Genomic DNA, 17,458 nt, shown 5'->3' on the forward strand with positions numbered 1-17,458 from the left:
GAATTCGTAGACTTTTCACTTATATACTAAAGGTTTTTTTTTGTGCAGTTCTCATTGCAAAAATAAACATTTGTACTGAATATAAAATTACCCTGTGAGTACTTTTTGTTGGAGGGTAGAGCTGGGGGTTGAGGGTGGGAATGAGTCAGTGTTGTGTAGCATAGGAAGAAAGGATGTCTCCAGACGCCACCACCTGCAGCCAGATTAGAAAACTCAGATACCAGGATTGTCAAGTGTTCATAGAATTGATTTTTATGGAAGGTGTGAAAGAAATTAAAGCTATGACACAGGCTAGTCTCATGCAAGAAAAGAAAGGCAGTAAGTGCAGGGAGGTCAAACGTACAATACAGGCAGTATAAATCATAGATGGCCACTTGACTGAGTGCATTGCTTACTCAGGCTGAACCATATAAACCATTATTCCCCTTTAAGCAGCAACTCATAGACTTAATTATGGCTCCAGAACAGTATAATGTTTCGTGTTGACAATACAAAGGTAAGGTTAACAGTGGGAGGTGGCAGGAGAGGTGGGAGATGACCAAAAAAAAAAAAAGTGTTTCAAGTGGATGATCCAGTAGGAAAACTACAGATGGAAACAGCATGTTCAGTGGTCTTGACATGACCAAGTCATTGGATAATACCCCAAATTGCTAATTGAGAAATAGGCACATAAGCACATTTAGATACCTAGGATACCAGCAGAAAGCTAAAAGCGTTCCAATGGTTGTCACCAGGCAGGAGAGGTGGAGCCCAAGATGGCTGCTTTTTTCCCAAAATCCTTGATTGCTGTTTAGCCAGCTGTATGGCTTTAGGCAAATGACTCAGTTCTCGAATTGCAGGTTCATGGTCCAATGCAGTGATGTGATAATAGCACCTACACGTAATAGGGTTGTTACAAGGATCATTAAATGAATGATCCTGAAATATTCAGGATCCTGGGGAAAGGTTACAAAACAAAGAGGAAGAAGCCTCTCTCCCGGCCTGCCCCCGCTTCCTCTTTCGGCCACAGTCCTAGTGACTCAACTGGTCCGGCTCTGCGCGGAGACAGAGCATCCGCCACTAAAGGCTGTCATCGGTGGAATCCGAGCTTCAACATTTGCAGATTGGCTCTCTCTGATGGGACGCTGGCCTGTGCATCAAATGATTTCCGCAGTCCAATCACAGATGAGCAGGGGCGGGCCGGCGGCCCGCTGGGCCAGTTACAGGCTAGCGCGGGATCGAGGCTACAGGACTCGCGGTAGGGACAGGGCTTCGTGAAGGCGCTGTTATGTCCCTCCGAGCCAAGCTGCGGAGATGGTCGCGCGCTCCAGGATCAGGAGCTCCCGGGAGGCCGCGGCCCGGGCTACGGAAGCTTCTTCAGGCTGCAGCAATTTCCTGCGCCGCCATCCTTATCTCAACTGTAATGCAGCCTGCCCCACCCTTCCATTTCCGGGGCCTCCTGACCTACCATATTAGGGTCTGGCACCACCCCCCTCGCCTCATTGGCGCAGCCCTTACTCAGGCCTTCTCCACTCAACATTAGACCCCGTCTTCTTTGGGCTCCGCCTTATCCCCCACCCCACCCCGTCTACTATTATAGACCACGCCCCCCAAGCCATGCAACGCTTCTGGGCCAGGTTGGGTCCGCCCTCACGGGTCCTTCACTGCTCCAGGCTCCTCCCGTTTCACCCAGGAGGCCCCCTCTTTCCTGTTAGTGCAATAGTGCAGGACCCCAATCTTCCTCAAGAGTTTAGACCCCCACAACCACCTGCTGTGGGAGTCTACTAGACCACGCCCCCTAAGCCCCGCCCACCGGTCCAATTCCCCTCACCCCCTGGCACCAAGGTTCCTCCCCACCACCAAAGTCTGGCCTTCACAGGCTCCACCCCCCCGCACCCTATCCTGCGTGTCTGTGACGGTCGCACCCAGGTGTTTACCTGGCACTCAGGTAAATCGTGTGGGGTGGCGGTTTCGGCTTGAGCCGCCGGACCTTCTCTCCGCACGTTCCGCAAGCCCCGACGGCACGGAGGGACTTCTGGCTAAAGGCGGTGGGCTCCCCAGCCCAGACCCCGCCTCGCCACTGTGGCCCGCGCCCCTGGCCGAGACCCCCGACGTCAGCACGGTCGTTCCGGAACACGGTGAAATGCCCGAGCTGGTGGTGACAGCGCTGCTGGCGCCGTCCCGCCTCACCCTGAAGCTGCTGCGTGCCTTCTTGTGGAGCCTGGTGTTCTTCGCGGCGCTGGCGGCCGCCGCCGTCTACGGCTGCATCGCGCTCACACACGTGCTGTGCCGACCCCGGCGTGGCTGTTGCGGACGCCCCCGGCGCACTCCACCGGCCTGCTTGAGTGACCCAGTGTTAGGCAAGCACAGCTTCCTGACCCTCAAGGTGAGCGCAAGGGATGCCGTCAGGGTTGCGAGGGTACAGCAGCTTGGGAGGCGGGACCAGGGCGTAGTAGCCAGCTAAGCTCAAAATATTGAATTCAAATCTAAGTTGCCACAAGGCTGAGGCGGGGGTGGGTGGGGGCCTGGGGAGGGTCGATTTGGGAAGGAGAGTTTCAAGCCTAAGGAAGGGGTTTTCCAGGAAAGAGAGGTTCCCTAGATCTCATGCTGTGCCTCTTCCAGAGCTCGGGCCTGCGCCTGCACTATGTCTCTGCTGGGCGCGGTAACGGGCCCCTCATGCTGTTTCTGCATGGCTTCCCTGAGAACTGGTATGTCTGAGGCCCAGGGGCCTGGGTGCACAGGACTGGGGGCAAATGGAGCTTGGACTACCCGGGAGGAGGAGGGACCAAGGCTGGGTAGACTGGAAGCACAAAGATATTGGGCCCAGATGGGGCGCTTTGGGGCAGAGGTCCATTGGAGGACCTAGGGACCAGAGGCCCTAAGGGATGAAACAAAGGAATCTATGTTAACACCCCCCTGGGATCCAGCTCGCAGTAACTTCGTCCTGGGCCTGCGGTTCCTCATCCTCCTTTCTTAGAAGTCCAGAGCAGGAAGGTGGGGTCCCTGAAGGCCCCTTCTGTGTTAGGGTGGAGGTACAGCTTGGGGACCCTGACTCAACCTCCCTCCCTCTTCCCCCTGCTGGACAGGTTTTCCTGGCGCTACCAGCTCCGGGAGTTCCAGAGCCGCTTCCACGTGGTGGCTGTAGACCTGCGTGGATATGGCTCTTCCGATGCACCCAGGGATGTAGGCTGTTACGATATGGACCTGCTGACTGCAGACATCCAGGATGTCATCTTGGGCCTGGGTGGGGACATGCCCCTGCCTCACCCCTGACTTGCCCACCCCTGATTCACCTGGTATCATACTTACTCCAGTTCCTCTGATCCCCCAGGTTACTTCAAGTGCATCCTTGTGGCCCATGACTGGGGTGCAGTCATAGCGTGGAATTTCTCCATTTACTACCCATCCCTAGTGGAGCGGATGGTGGTGGTCAGTGGTCCCCCCTTGTCAGTGTACCAGGGTATGTCACAGAGTCCAGGACACTGGAATGTATTTGTTTGAAGGGGCAGGTGTTTGTGTCTACACTTATCAGGCCACCAGTCAACACTCCAGGGGCTAGGGGTGGGGTGCCTTCCCCTGTGGCACTTCCAGTCTACAGTCAATGACAATACACTTAGCAGTAACTCACATTTTTTGAGCACTTACGGGTAACAATTTCTCTGACAGGGAGCCCCATACAGTAACCTACAAAAGTCTCCTAGGCTTGTGGAAGTGTTATTATCCCCATGGTCCAGTTGGATAAAGAGAGAGGTTAAATGGCTTTCTTCTAGCAGTGAAGACATAGGTAACTAAACAACTAAAATAGCATGAGATGCCATCTCTGGCTTCATGGCATCTCATGCTATTTTAGTTGTTTAGTTCATCACATCACCTGATTTTAATTCCCAGCATTATCATAGTCACAACTCTATTCTCATTCTCTCTCTCTCTCTCTGTCATTGTTGTTTCTTGCCTGTCTCCATCTCACTCCCTGTGGGCAAGGGACTTTTATCTATTCTGTTCACTGCTGTGTTTCCAGAGTCTAGAACAGGGCCTGGCACACAGTAGGTGCTCAGTAAGTGTTTGGTGAATGAAGCAGGCCTGGGCAAGGGAAGCACACTAGTGGCTGTGGGGAGCTCCCAGGAGCTGCAGAGGGAGATGCCTCCATTTTGTGGATATAGTGACTATACCCACCAACTTCCCTCAGTTTGGAGGGAAGCTGGTGTCAGGGGGAGGGGAGTCGTCAGGTGTCTTCACAGGCTCAGGCAGGAGGCGGCTGCATGCCTGAGTGTTAGCACATCTGACTAGAGTGTGTATAGTGGTGCAGGGGTGTGGAGCCACCCTAGGCCCAGGCCTCATGTCTGCATTCTCCTCCCCCTAGCATACTCGATGCGCCACATTAGCCAACTCTTCCGTTCCAACTACCTGTTCCTGTTCCAGCTCCCCTGGCTGCCCGAGAAGTTGCTGTCAATGTCTGACTTCCAGGTGAAGCGGGATGAAGGCCTGGGGGTGGGAGGGAATGGTGGGCGAATGGTTGGAACTGGGATAGGTTGAGCACTGAAGCCAGAGTTCTGCCATTTTTCAAGATCCTGAAGACCACCCTCACCCACCACAAGAGTGGCATCCCACACTTGAGCCCCAGTGAGCTTGAGGCCTTCCTTTATGACTTCTCACAGCCCAGTGGCCTCACTGGACCCCTCAATTACTACCGAAACCTCATAAGGTAAGACCAGATCCAGGCAGAAGCTCAGGAGAGTTGGTGGGGAAGGAGGTGGGGGCAGCCTTTCTTCTCCCTGTCTGTGTTGGCCATAGGAACTTCCCTCTGGAGCCCCAGGAGCTGGCCACGCCTACTCTGCTGCTGTGGGGGGAGAAAGATACCTACTTGGAGCAGGGGCTGGTGGGGGCCATCAGCAACCGCTTTGTGCCTGGCCGGCTGGAGACTCACATTCTGCCAGGTGTGGGGCACTGGATCCCACAGAGCCACCCTGAGGAAATGCACCAGTACATGTGGGCCTTCTTGCAAGATCTGCTGCACTAGTAGCCCTCATTCACTGGCCTGTGTGCACCCACGAGTACACACAGCATACATTCAGGTGGTCTCCTGGATCATGCATAGATCTGGAACTCCGAAATCACTCACTAGTGCATCTCTAGGTGCCCTGGGGTACACCAACCCACACACAAACCTGAATGTGCATGTTTGAGCAAGCACTTTGACCCCAGAAAACCAGGGATGCCTCTATTCTGTGGAGACGGATGTTGAGTGATTTCTCTTCCTTCCCTGAGACCCCAGTTTTCTCACTGAAATCAGTGCCTCCTAAACCATAAACCCTGACCTTCCTGTCCCTGGCTTCTACCTCCAGTCTGGGTCTTCAGCTAAATGCTGCTTTGTACAATACAGTACTGTAGTCACATCAGCCTACTTTCACTTATTTGCAAATTAATTAAAATTAAATATGATTAAAAATTCAGTGCCACAGTCACACCAGCAATCTTTTAAGGGCATCAGCATAAAGAGTTATATTAGACAGTGCTTCTGAGGGTGTTCCTAGTGTAGGGGGCCTCATGCCTGGCTTCTGACCACCTCACCAAGGGAGGACCCACCTGCACAGGCAGGTGGCTGTCCAGACCCCTCTCCGGCCAGGCCCTGGGCAGCGCCCTCCCATAATCACCCAGTCATGACTCCAGGCCTTGAAAGTTCAAGTTCTCTCATACCAGCCTGGGATCTAGTCTCAGACCCTTGGGAAAACAGGTGTCAGCTCCCTTAGCATATGTGAAATTCTGGGGCACAAGAAAGGGTCAGTTCTCTTCATGAATGGCCATCTGAGGTCTGAGGCCTACTTCTTCGGCTTCTGGAGTCATCTCCAAATTCACCTGTACCTGTTGATAATTTCTGGGGGCCTAAGGCTCCCAACCTCCCAATTAGGATGACACAAGTCAAGGGTGGACTACTCAGCCCCAGACAAGTCACAGCACAAACTTCTATCTCCCCAACCTTTGTCTGACCTTTGGGGACAGTGTCATGAACTGCAGCACGGTGAATCTCTCCAGGGACCTTGCACATACATTCTTATCTCCGGGTTGGGCCTGCCTGCTGGTCAATCCCTCTGCTCTCCCTTGTCCCCCGTATATCCTGTCACTCATCATGTGTCAGACACTGTTCTAGGCAGGTGGGATAGTGTGAACAAGGGCACGGCCTCATTCTGGGGTTAACAGGTGAGGCATCAGAACTGTGTGAGGCCGGCTTTGGGAGAGACTTCCGTTGCTGGGGAGCACGATTTTCAGGAGTGGGGAGCAATAAATCGGAAGGTGGGAAGCTGGAATAAGCTCAGGCTACTGGAGTAACAACGAGATATGTGGCTGCTGCCGCAGAGCAAGGAAGAAAGCAGCCAGACCTAGGAGTTTGTACTCGATTTGGGGAGGGGGGGCGGGGTTCAACAGGAGAGCGACATGGCTTGCATTTTGAAAAGCTCTTTGTAGTGGCTGGACCGTTCCACTCAAGAATGTTAGCAGGAATCGCAGCCTCAGCATGAGGCGGTGACCAGAGACCCTGGGACCCTCGGCCAGGGTTGGAGCAGTGCCCCTCTGGGGGCCCGGAGATGAGCGGGAGGAGCTTGGGGCGGAGGTCCTGGGCGAGCAGGACTATGTGTCAAGGGGGTGGAGGTTCGGACGACCGTTGCCAGAGTGACAGGGGAAGGGCTGATGGTTGACCGGAACGGGTAGCAGTTGTCTGGGTGACCAGAGGGGCCCTGGAGAAGGCTGACTGGAGGCCTCGGACAGTTGCCGGAGCGACGGTGTCGGCGGACGGTTGCCGGGGTAACAAGAAGGCGCCATCTTCCGCCTCTGGGGCTGCCTCGGGGAAGCAGGGGCGGGGGTACGAACGCGATCGCGTTGATTGGGCAGAGTCCTGAAGAATGAGCCAGTAGCGAGTCGTGGCTCAACCGAAGCCCTCTTCCAGCCTCCGCCAGTCCTGGCGCGTCTTCCAGCCACGGGGCTGGAACGGGAGCGAAGACCGTGAAGGCTTGGAATGGGACTGCTGGGCTGTGGATTCAACTAAGCTCCGCCTCGGTCTTTTCCAGCTCCGAGCTCCCGCCTTCCCTTTCATCATTCACTTATTCATGCTTTCGTTCATTCAACTGTTTCTACCACCAGCTCTAAGCCTCTAGCCCCTCAACAGAGGAGGGGTGGGGACGAAGCCGGGCACAGACACTCAGCCCTGTTTGATCAAGCCCAAGCCAATCGAAGAAATGGGGAGGGATATATATATATATACCTAGGGGGAGGGGAGGAAAGGCTGCCTGGAGGAGGTGGCCTTGGAGCTGAACCCTGCAAGTATGTGCTCCCATGCACTGCTGATGTGGCGTTTCTGTGACACCAGGATCAAAGCTTGGGATGGGAAGACAAGCGATTGCAAAGAACTTCAAACAGCAGGTCAGGAGTGTGTGGTCCCAGTGTGATGGAGGCCAGCAGCAGTGGGTCCTGGACAGATCTGTGTGTCTAAAATATTACTAGGGGGTTGGACCCCTGGGGCAGGGACCTAGAAGCATCTAATGGGTTAAAGACAGATGGCCCAGCAGGGCAGAAGAATTCTGAAGCTGGGTGAGAGGATGAAGTCTCCCCAGAACAGAGTAGGGAACAGGACTGGAGACTGAGCCCTGGGTGCCCCCAGTATATAAGAGACGGGGAGAGGAGAGAGGCCACAGAAGGAAGGGAGGCAAGCATGGTGTCCCAGCAACGGAGGAGGGGATTCAAGGAGGAAGGGTATAACTGCTAGTGAAAAGGCACTGAGAGATGGAGAGGACTAAGCCATGCAGATCTGAGCAGGGAATCCCTAGCGGGAACTGAGGACAGAGGGCATGGATGCTCTGAATGTGGTTTAGCAGGGACAGGGAAGGGAGAGTGTGGACCCCAGTGGGGGGCCTGGAGGAAACAACTGGCACGTTCAGATAGGGTGATTTGAGTCAGGTTTGCTACAGGGACCAGATACATCGGGGTTTGGGGAAACCAGTGGGGTGAGAGCCATTACCATCTCTGGGTTCCCCAGACTGGGCAAGAGGAAAGAAGGTTATCAGAGCCCAGGGAGAGATGTGTGTGGACAGAGCCTTTAGTTAAAGGACACAGTCAACTGAAGCGACCCTACAAGGAAGATTAATATCCCATTCTCTCTTCAGGCTTCTTCTGCCAGTACCTCCTATTGGCCAAACCCACCTGGAAGTCAGAGGACAAGGCTGCCATTGATACAGCTTGGAGAGGTCAACCTCTCAGGGCATAGAGTGGAGTGGTAGATGGGGAAGATGAAGCCAGTGGCAGTGGGGCCGGAGGGGGGGGGGCAGGTAGGCGGAGCTGTGGTGATGGAGACAGGAACTTGGAGGCTGGGTGAGGCATGAGAAATGAGCATGCATTCGCTGTGAATTTTACTTTCTCATGGAAGAGACCTCCTCCCTATGGCCAAGGGAGGAGGGAATGAAAAACCCGAAGGGCAGTGAGGGCATGAAGAAGTACTTCTCTTCTCCAAAGCAAGAGAAATGGTGGAGAGGGCAAGTGCCACACCTGCAGGAAGAAAGACTAAGTTTCAAGAGCCAGGGAGGCAAAGACAGAAAGTTAAGGGACATCTGAACATTATGGTCCAGAGATGAACGTAAGAAGATGAGGTCCTGAGTGAGGGTTCGGCCATGGAAGGTTGGAGTGGCCTGAGCCCAGAGTTTGTGAGGCCGAAAGCATGAGCCTGTTTTCATTCACTAGCTGTCCCACCCAGTGGAGGGAAACCACAGCCCCCAGAAGGGGTGAGGAGTAGCCTCCCCTCTTTCCCTGTCTGGAGCTGTAGATTCAGTTGGTGCTCCAACTGAAGTGGATTCCCTTCTCCCTATTCTTTCTTCCACATTCAGCTCTCACATCCCCTCCCCCTCCAGGAAGCTCCACCAGCCCCCAGCCCTTCCTCTGACCCAGTCCTCATCTAATGGGGGTTAGATGTGTCTGTGTCCAGACAGGGACATCTCAAGAGCTGGTACTGGGCATATTCAGGTTCCATCTCCTGAGCAGTATTTGGCTCCAAGGTGTACAGAGCACAGTCATTTGTTAACTGACAATTTTTTCACCTACTGTGTACTGGGCTTCATGCTAGACATTGGAGATTCAGCAATGAGCAAGACAGATGCCCACAGAACTCAAAATCTTATGTGGGAGCCAGGCAGAATCACATGGTGGGGTGGGAGCTGAGATGCAAGGGATCGTGGGAGCCAGAAGGGGGCCGTGTATAGCTTCTCCTTGGGAGAAGAGGTGGCAGAACTTCCAGAGTGATCTTTTACAGCCTCAGGTCAGCTTCCCTTGCCTAAAACCCTCTAGTGGCATCTACTGTGCTTGGGACAGAATCCCAGACCTTTCAGCTTCTTGGGACTTGGCCCCTGTCCTTGACCTCCCACTCCTTGCTCACTCCGCACCCAGCCCCCTGGCCTCCTCGCTGTTCCTCTCAACCACCCTACCCTTTCTCCTTGGGCCTTTGCAAATGCTGTTCTCTCTGCCTGGAATACCCTTCCTCTGGCTGTTTGCCTCACTAGCTTTTCCCTCAAGTCTCAGATCTGAGGTCCCCTCATCAGCAAAATCAGACCACCCCCTCTCCAACTCTGAAATCTCTTTTTCTCATGTCATGCATGATGGTTTTTATTTGTTTACAGTCTTGTTTCTCTCCTCTCTTCCTTATCAAGGCAAAAACTTGCTCTGTGTTGGTCCTCTCTTCCTGTACATAATAGGGCCTGACACCAAGTAAATAGGGACTCAGTAAGTGTTTGCTGAATAATTGAGTGAAGAAGAGCTGGAAGGTGGAAGGAGCCCTCTGCGTATGAGAAGGGAGCCAGCAGCAGCGGGTGCAGCCTATGCAAGGATGGAGACAGCTGGGACAGCAGGTGAAGCTGGGAAGGTGGGAAGATTGTCACTCTGGGCAGTGGGGAGCCATGAAGGGTTTGAGCGTGAGAGGGCCCCAGAAAGGCAGTGGCCAAGAGACCTGGCTGGGTCTGCAGCCTACAGCCCGTGGTCTCCCTCCAGCCGTCCCCCTCTTGCCCAGGACCCACCCAGGAGCCCTCACCCCTACTGGTCCTGGTTGGGCTCCCACAGCTCACTGCCTGGGCAGCAAGACCTGCCCCCAACTTCCATGCAGAGGGCAGGACTGTGGTCCCAGGCAGAGAAGCGAAGGACATGATCTCAGGTTCCTGGTCAGCAGGCCTGGGCCCAGCAGCTGTATGTTGGCCTGGCCCCAGGTCACCAATCCCTGGGGACTGACTCATTGAGGAGAAATGCGGTCCCCAGTCAGGGCAGCCAGCAAGGGCAGAAGAGGGTTCAAGCCTCCCCTACCCCGACACATTGGGAACTGTGCAGCTGTCCCTGCAAGGCCGTGGGAATAGTCTTCTTCAATGTCCTGTCCCCCAGGGATCAGGACACCTTGGGCTGGTCCTGTCACAGTGGCTGGAGGACAGCAGCAGGACCTTGGAGTCAGGACTCCACCTCCTGCTTGCTGAGTGGGTCTGCTGGAAGTCGTGGGGGGGGGGGGGTTACAGAAAGGGATTGACACAGACTAGGAGCTCGGTACATGTGTCTTTCTTCCTTTTGTTTCCACTCCCCCCATGCCATCCTCTGCTAATGTTTTCATCGTTACTGCCCCCTTTCTGTCTTTCTCTGCCACAGACCAGGGGCTGCTGTATCTTCAGAGTAACAGACTCTGGACTTCCTATTTAGCAAAATGTGTGTCTAATTCCTTGGTTGCTCCTTGAAATGGGGAGCTCAGTACCTCATAGAGCATTCATTCCAGTAGAAAATCCTTTCTCAGATGGGTCAGGAGTGGAGTTACCCCACTGTTGAAGCCCCTGTCTTTGCCCTATGAGCTCCCAGGTTGTTTTTCAGACCCTAAACACTCAGAATGGTACCGAAGAGGGTGGTCTGGGTCCACTGTGGTGGCTCTTCTGGGCTGGGCATCTCAACTCCGTCAGCCACTTTCTAAGTCTCCAACCCTCCCACATCACCCTTTCTGTGCTCACCCTACGTTGGACGATGCCAGGGCCCCAGAGAGCTCCCAGTCTAGGGCAGAGACAGAGCAGGACACAGATACCCCCACCCCCTTGTGGGCGAGGCTGAGCTGGAGCCCAGGGCAGGCGACAGAGGAACTTGGCCTGGGGGAAGTTGGGGGTGGAAGGGAGGAGGGCTTCCTAGAGCTGGAACCTTGAAGAATGAACAGGAGTTCATCAGGTACAGGAGTAAGGGTGGGGAGGAAGTCATGCTAGAAAGAGGGACCAGAATGAGCAAAGGGGTAGCATGTGTGAGAAATAGTAGAGCATATCTTATAACTAGAAGAAAATATATTTTCAAAAAGAACACGTTTCCTGTGAGTTCCTGCTTGGGAAGGAAGCAAAAGGATTCTCTGTCCAGCTGGGTGTCCCACGCAGAGGGCAAAGATTGGGGAACCGTGTGGCCTTCTGGGTGAAGATGAAATTTGGCTCAGTCTGATGATGAGGGGTAGGAAGTGCCAGAGAGGGTCAGGCCAAGGTCCGCAGGGCTGGAGGGCTTAGGTTTTCTCCTAGGGCGACAGGCATGGGAAGGACTCAAGCTGCACCGCGCCTGGTCCGGGGGCCTGCTGACTCAGCACACTCCTTGGGAGGCAGACTGTGCCCCTTCTTATGCAACTTTTGTGTCTTTCTCTTCCCAGCCCCCAATCTCACCCCATCCCCCTCATACTCTGTGTGGCCTGGAGTCACTTAGACCTAGGTTCCAGTCTCAGATTTTCCACTAGAAGTCTCCAGCCAGTCATCATAATAAGATGGGCATATACCCACTCCCCATACAATGGGTGGATAGCTCCCCTCCCAAATGGGGGCAGGAGGTCATATCTGATACCAGTCCTGGTCAGTCATTCAACTTTCACCCTTTGCTTTTCATGCTTCTCCTTTCTGTCTTATGGTAGTTCTCTGCCTCCTTTACTTCTTCCTCTTCCTGCATTTAAAAATCATCCAAGGTATTAGTGGATGAATGAATAAGCAAAATGTGGTTTAGCCATTCAATGGAATATTACTCAGCCATAAGAAGGACTGAAGTACTAACACATGCTACAGTGTGGATGAACCTTGAAACATCATGCTGAGTGACAGAAGCCGGATGCAAAAGCCCATGTGGTGTGTGATTCCATTGATATGATATGTCCAGGACAGGCAAATCCATAGAGACAGAAAGGAGATTAGTGGCCCCCAGGGGCTGGGGGAGGGGTGTTGGGGAGCACCTGCCAATGGATAGATAGGAGGCCTCCTTTAGGGGTGAGGAGAATGTCTTGGAACCAGATAGAGGTGATGATCGCACTAAATGCCACTGAACTGTGCACTTTAATAAGGCAAGCAGTTAATTTTACGTTGTGCAGATTTTGTCTTAATTTTTAAGAACAATCACCAAAGAAGTCTTCAACCAATGCTACAAACAGTGAGTGAAAGTTTGATGGGCACCAGGATATTTGCAAATAGTCTCAAAGTATCTCCCCACACAATATTGATATTTGTTTATAGGAGGGGGGAATGGGAAGGGAATGGTAGTTTTACAAAGGGGAAATTTGGCCAACTTCACTCAGTGGTCAAAGTTTGACATTGACAGTGTTGGCAACTGATGCCAGGGGCCTTCTGATACAATGCACTGGGGAGGACCCGTCATTCTGTCAAAGACGCACAACCTGAACCTGGCCGGGTAAATTTGTGAGAGAAGTGGCCTGGACTCTCCACAAATGTCAATGTTGTGAAAGTCACAGAAAGGCTGAGGAACTGATTCTGGTTAAAGGACAACCAGGAACATAGTAAATGCAATACATCATCAGGGATTAGATCCTGGACCGGCAAAGAAGCAATGCTACAGAGGATACTATTGAGGCAAGAGAACACTGGATATGGACTGAGGGAGAGACGCCGTGTGTTTCTGTGAGAGAATGCCCTTGTTCTTAGGGAACACACAGTGCTGTATTGGGGACACAGTCGCCAACATCATGTCTGCAAATTGTTTTTTTTTATATGTGTGTGTGTGTGTGATTATAAAGCAAATGTGATAAAGTGTGGGTAAATGTGGACCGAGGGCATATGGAAATTGCATTATTGTGCATTTAAAAGTATTTTTAAAAGATTTTATTTATTTATGATTATTATTTTTAATATTTTATTTATTTATTTTTAGAGAAAGGGGAAGGGAAGGAGAAAGAGTGGGAGAGAAACATCAATGTGTGGTTGCCTCTTGTGAGTCCCCTGCTGGGAACTGGCCTGCAACCCAGGCATGTGCCCTGACTGGGAATCGAACCGTGATACTCTGGTTCGCAGGCCCGCGCTCAATCCACTGAGCTATGCCAGCCAGGGCTAGATTTTATTTATTTTTAGAGAGAGGGGAAAGGAGAGAGAAAGAGAGGGAGAGAAACATCGCTTGATCAATGGATTGGTAGCCTCTCACACACCCCCAACTGGGGAACTGGCCCAGTCACGTACCTTGCATGGAATTAAGGTACACCCAGGCATGTACCTTAGCCAGGAATTAAACCTGTGACCTTTTGATTTGCCAGACAACACCCAACCTACTGAGCCAAACTGGTCAAATAATTTTTAAAGTATTTTTTAAAGTTTAAAATTTGTGAACAATAAAATAATTTTTTTAATTAAAGATTTTATTTATTTATCTTTAGAGGGGAAGGGAGGAAGGAGAGAGGGAGAAGAACGTCAATGTATGGTTGCCTTTCGTGCGTCCCCTGCTGGGAACTGGCCTGCAGGAAACCAGCCTGCAACCCGGTATGTGCCCTGACTGGGAATCGAACTGCGATCGTGTGGTGTGGTTCGCAGGCCTGTGCTCAATCCACTGAGCTACACCAGCCAGGCAGTAAAATAATTTTTTTAAAGTTTACAATTTTCCCGAAGATCTCTGGGGTGTCCATGTGACTATCTCCAATTCCGACCCCTCTGTTCGGGTCCAGTGTTCAGCCTCCTCCTGGGTGATCTGCAGGCTGCTGGGATTTGGCACTTGACCCCCAACCCATTCCTTCTCTCTGAAGGCCCACCACCCAGCCAGATACCAGGGAGCCATCCTGACCTCTTTCTCCCCTTCTCTTCATGGACAGCCCCACTCCTGGCCTGCCCATTCTCCCTCCTTACTCTGCCCCCTCCTCTGGGTGCAGGACTGTCCCTCTGCTAGGATGTCATCTCTCCAGTTCGTCCATGCTGACCCCCATTGGACCCTCCTGTGGGAAGTCCCCTCTGGAACAAAGGCCTACATAGAGCTGGAGCTTTATCCCTATTTGTTGAATTAATGAATGAAGAAATACCCTCCCCCCCCCCCCCCCCCCCCCTGCCACCAGGTAGAACCCTCACCAACCCCTCTGTGAGCCCTCCCCAAACTCCGCCCCTTGCTCTGTCCCAGCCCTGACTCTGGAGGGCTAGGGGTGTCTGTGTCTGGCTCTTGCTTCCCCGGGGTGACAGCTTCTGCGAGGCAGAGCTTGGGGCCGTTCAGCGGTCTCCATTCTTGCCATGGGGACATTTTGGAAAAGGCAGTTGATCAAATTGAGTGGCAAAGCTGTGTGGTGTATGGGGTGGGGCTGGAGGGCCAGGGTGGACCTTTGGGGCTCACACAGTGTTGTGAAGCAGAACGGGAGTAAGGAGTGTGTATGTGTGTCTTTGCAGGTGTGCATGAGACTCCTAGCTTGCGCCTGAGGTATGAGGCAGCAGAGGCAGCCCCAAGGCTTGGCTGGGCCTGAGTTTTGGGTTTTCTAGGACTTCAGATTTTAAGTCCCGGTGAAGCTCTGTGCATGTGTCTGCATTTGTGCATGGTGGCTGTGTGTTCCCGAGCCTCTCAGCATATTCCTGGTCTCAGTTTTGGGGTGTCTGGGGATCTGTGTGTGTCCTGGCCCTGTGTGTGTCTTCGGTTCTGGATGTGTTGGGACCAGAGGTAATCACCAAGCTGGGTGTGTCTACCACTGCGATTTGGTTGGGCCCACGTCTTCCCGCGTGGCGGGCTATGGTTTCTGAGGGTCCGCGGGTCTCAGGCTGTGTGGGTGGGTGGAGGGTGGGCTGGGACCCTGGGAGGCTGGGCAGGGAGCGCAGAGCCGGCCCCGGGGCGGGGCGAACCTCCAGGGCCGGGGGCGGGGCAGCCGGGCAGCTTCACTTCGGCGAAGTTGGCGGCGCGGAGGCTGGCCCGGGACGCGCCCGGAGCCTAGGGAAGGAGGGAGGAGGGAGGGTCGCGGCCGGCCGCCATGGGGCTGGGGACCCGGGGCCGCCGTCGCGGCCTGATGTCGCCGCTGCCGCCACTGCCGTCCGTGCGGGCGCCCCTCCTATTTCTGCTGCTAGCGGGACGTGGGGCTACAGGTGAGGGGCCGGGACCTGGAGGGTGAAACGAATGGGGGGCGGGTGGAAAGGAAAGAGGAGAGCGAAACTCGAGGATCCGGGAATCTGATGCTGGTGGGGGGCCCTGGGAGTCAAGGACCAGAGCAGGGCCAGGGGCAAAGGAACTCCGGACTGTGTGCCAGTCCCCAGGGGCAGGGACTCAGAATGGGGGCGGGGGGGGCAAGGCCCTGGAGGCAGAAAACACTGGCGCCCAGGGGCAATCAGGGTTGGGGATAAGGAGACCCAGGAGTCCGGGACTGGGAGCAGGAGGTGAAGGGATCGGGGACTCAAAATGGGGGGATACCAAGAATCTGGGGCTTGCTCTCAACCCACGCCCATTTGGAGTCCTGGGAAGGTCACGATTGGAGCTTTAGTGCCCCCAGGGCGGGGACCCCCCCTCCCATACAAAAGCCCCACACCCCTCCCACCCACAACCCGCAGGCCTGGCGGGGCCAGGGGGGGGGGGCGGGGAGGGGGCGAGAAGTTCTGGGAGCTCTGAACTCCGAGAAAACTTCCCAGGCCGGAGCGCTGCAAGACCCGGAGTTAGTGTCGGAGCTGGAGCTGTAGCGGTGCCCTGCGCCCCTTCCCCCGACCCCAGTCCGGCTCCCTCCCCTGGTTGCCGGGATTCGGCAGCTCCTGGACCTGGTCCCCGCCCTTGGAGGGGAGGACGGGGGGCTTGAGCCCACGTGCTCCTCTCCGGCTTCTGCGCCCGGACCCCGCAGCCCGAGCCCCTCCCCAGTGGGCTGGGGCCCCCCGCCCCTCCCCCTCTACGCTTTCCCCTCCCTCGCTCGGGACAATGGCCGCGCCGTCTAGACACCCCCTCCCCCAGGGCCGGCCTCGCGCTTTCTTTGCCAGACAAAGCGGGATGGGCGGTGGGGCGCGGGTGGGGGCTGTGGGGGCACATTCCCCCCCCCCCCAGGGTGTCCTAGCTAGCGGAGGAGGGGCACAGGCCGAGCAGCCCAGGCCCGGAGTCCCGGGGCACCAGTGTGAGGCTGGGTTCTAGGAGGGGTGGAAATGCAGGAGGGACTGGCCTCCCCAGCCGATCCCCCAGTTCCCCCCCCCCCCGACTGTGCCCGCTCCGGCCTCGCACCAGGCAGGACCAGGCAGGAGCAGCCACCCCCTCTCCGCCAGCGGGCACTCACATGGCCTGTCACACACTCCCAGACACACACAGCTCTAGGACACACATTTGGAGATGGAGATGTGCAGATGTGCACAGAACAGAGTACACCCACAGACACCCTGTAGCTCATACAAGACACACTGTGGCACACACAGCTTACACATTGACATGCATGTATAATCATACATGCTCACACGAAGCATGCATCTTCAGCCTAAGGCCTTGCACATGCCTTCACACACTCAGACACAGATCCAAGGGCATGCCCAACTCACACACACCCAACCCATACACAGACACCTGTGCCCACACAGGCCTCACATACAGACACCCAGATACATAGTTCACACACATTTTCACACAACAGATCCAGCCTCCACACACATGGCACATGCATCTGTATACCCATGTATACCACATAAACACACGTGGCTCACACAGTCCGCAGCCTGGGTCATGTGGCTCCCAGTATGAGTTCACGAACACCCACAGGCCCCTATTAGTGTTTTGTCCCTGCTTGTCCCCTGAGGAAGGGGACATGTGCCTTACTGGCCCATTCTTATGTCCAGCTCAACTCCTTTTGTCTCTTGCTGTCTCTTCCTTTTTCATCTGTCTTTGTACTTCTTTGTCTCCTTTCTATGTCTGTCCGTTTCTACCTTTCTTTTTTGTGTGCCTCTGTTTCTCATCTCCCTTCATCTTTCCATCTCTCTGGGGCACACACATGCCCACAGTGGCCCCGCACCTGCCGGCACACACAATTCTCCACTAGCTTGCACCCGGCCATGCCCCCAGACCTATCTGGCAGGACAGATATACTGTGGCACACCCCAAAGGGACACAGCCCTCAGGGATAGGGATGTTGGACAGGGCAGTACATGTCTGGGGCCAGCTCCCCCTCCCTTCAACACACACCCTATGCGTGCAACACCCAGTGCTGGCTGTGCCTGGGGTACATGCCCCGGCCTCTCTCCCCGGCACCACCACACAGGGCTGCACAGCTGGAGAAGAT

At 54.6% G+C, this 17,458-nt stretch overlaps 2 protein-coding genes across 4 annotated transcripts in view; both read left to right on the forward strand.

Moving 5' to 3' along the window:
• The first annotated feature begins 1,667 nt into the window (after positions 1-1,667).
• EPHX3 (epoxide hydrolase 3) lies at positions 1,668-5,366 on the forward strand. 2 transcript variants are annotated; one of them, XM_037162429.2, is made up of 7 exons: positions 1,669-2,365; positions 2,602-2,687; positions 3,066-3,223; positions 3,311-3,439; positions 4,340-4,443; positions 4,545-4,681; positions 4,771-5,366. In XM_037162429.2, the coding sequence occupies exons 1-7, from the start codon at positions 2,123-2,125 to the stop codon at positions 4,994-4,996; spliced, it is 1,083 nt and encodes a 360-aa protein (XP_037018324.2). In that variant the 5' UTR covers positions 1,669-2,122; the 3' UTR covers positions 4,997-5,366. The 2 variants fall into 2 exon arrangements, with proteins under 2 accessions (XP_037018332.2, XP_037018324.2); XM_037162437.2 differs by lacking the exon at positions 3,311-3,439 and having other exon boundaries at positions 1,668-2,365.
• A 9,757-nt stretch (positions 5,367-15,123) lies between these two features.
• Positions 15,124-17,458, forward strand: part of NOTCH3 (notch receptor 3) — a 30,999-nt gene continuing 28,664 nt past the window's right edge. For both annotated transcript variants that reach the window (XM_037162567.2, XM_037162559.2), the window contains exon 1: positions 15,124-15,308. In XM_037162567.2, the coding sequence (XP_037018462.2) occupies positions 15,197-15,308 (112 nt within the window). In that variant the 5' untranslated portion in view covers positions 15,124-15,196. The remainder of the gene's footprint in view (positions 15,309-17,458) is intronic.

Source organism: Artibeus jamaicensis, unplaced genomic scaffold (assembly GCF_021234435.1).
Source record: "Artibeus jamaicensis isolate MK-2021 breed Jamaican fruit bat unplaced genomic scaffold, CSHL_Jam_final contig_477, whole genome shotgun sequence".
NCBI lineage: Eukaryota > Metazoa > Chordata > Mammalia > Chiroptera > Phyllostomidae > Artibeus > Artibeus jamaicensis.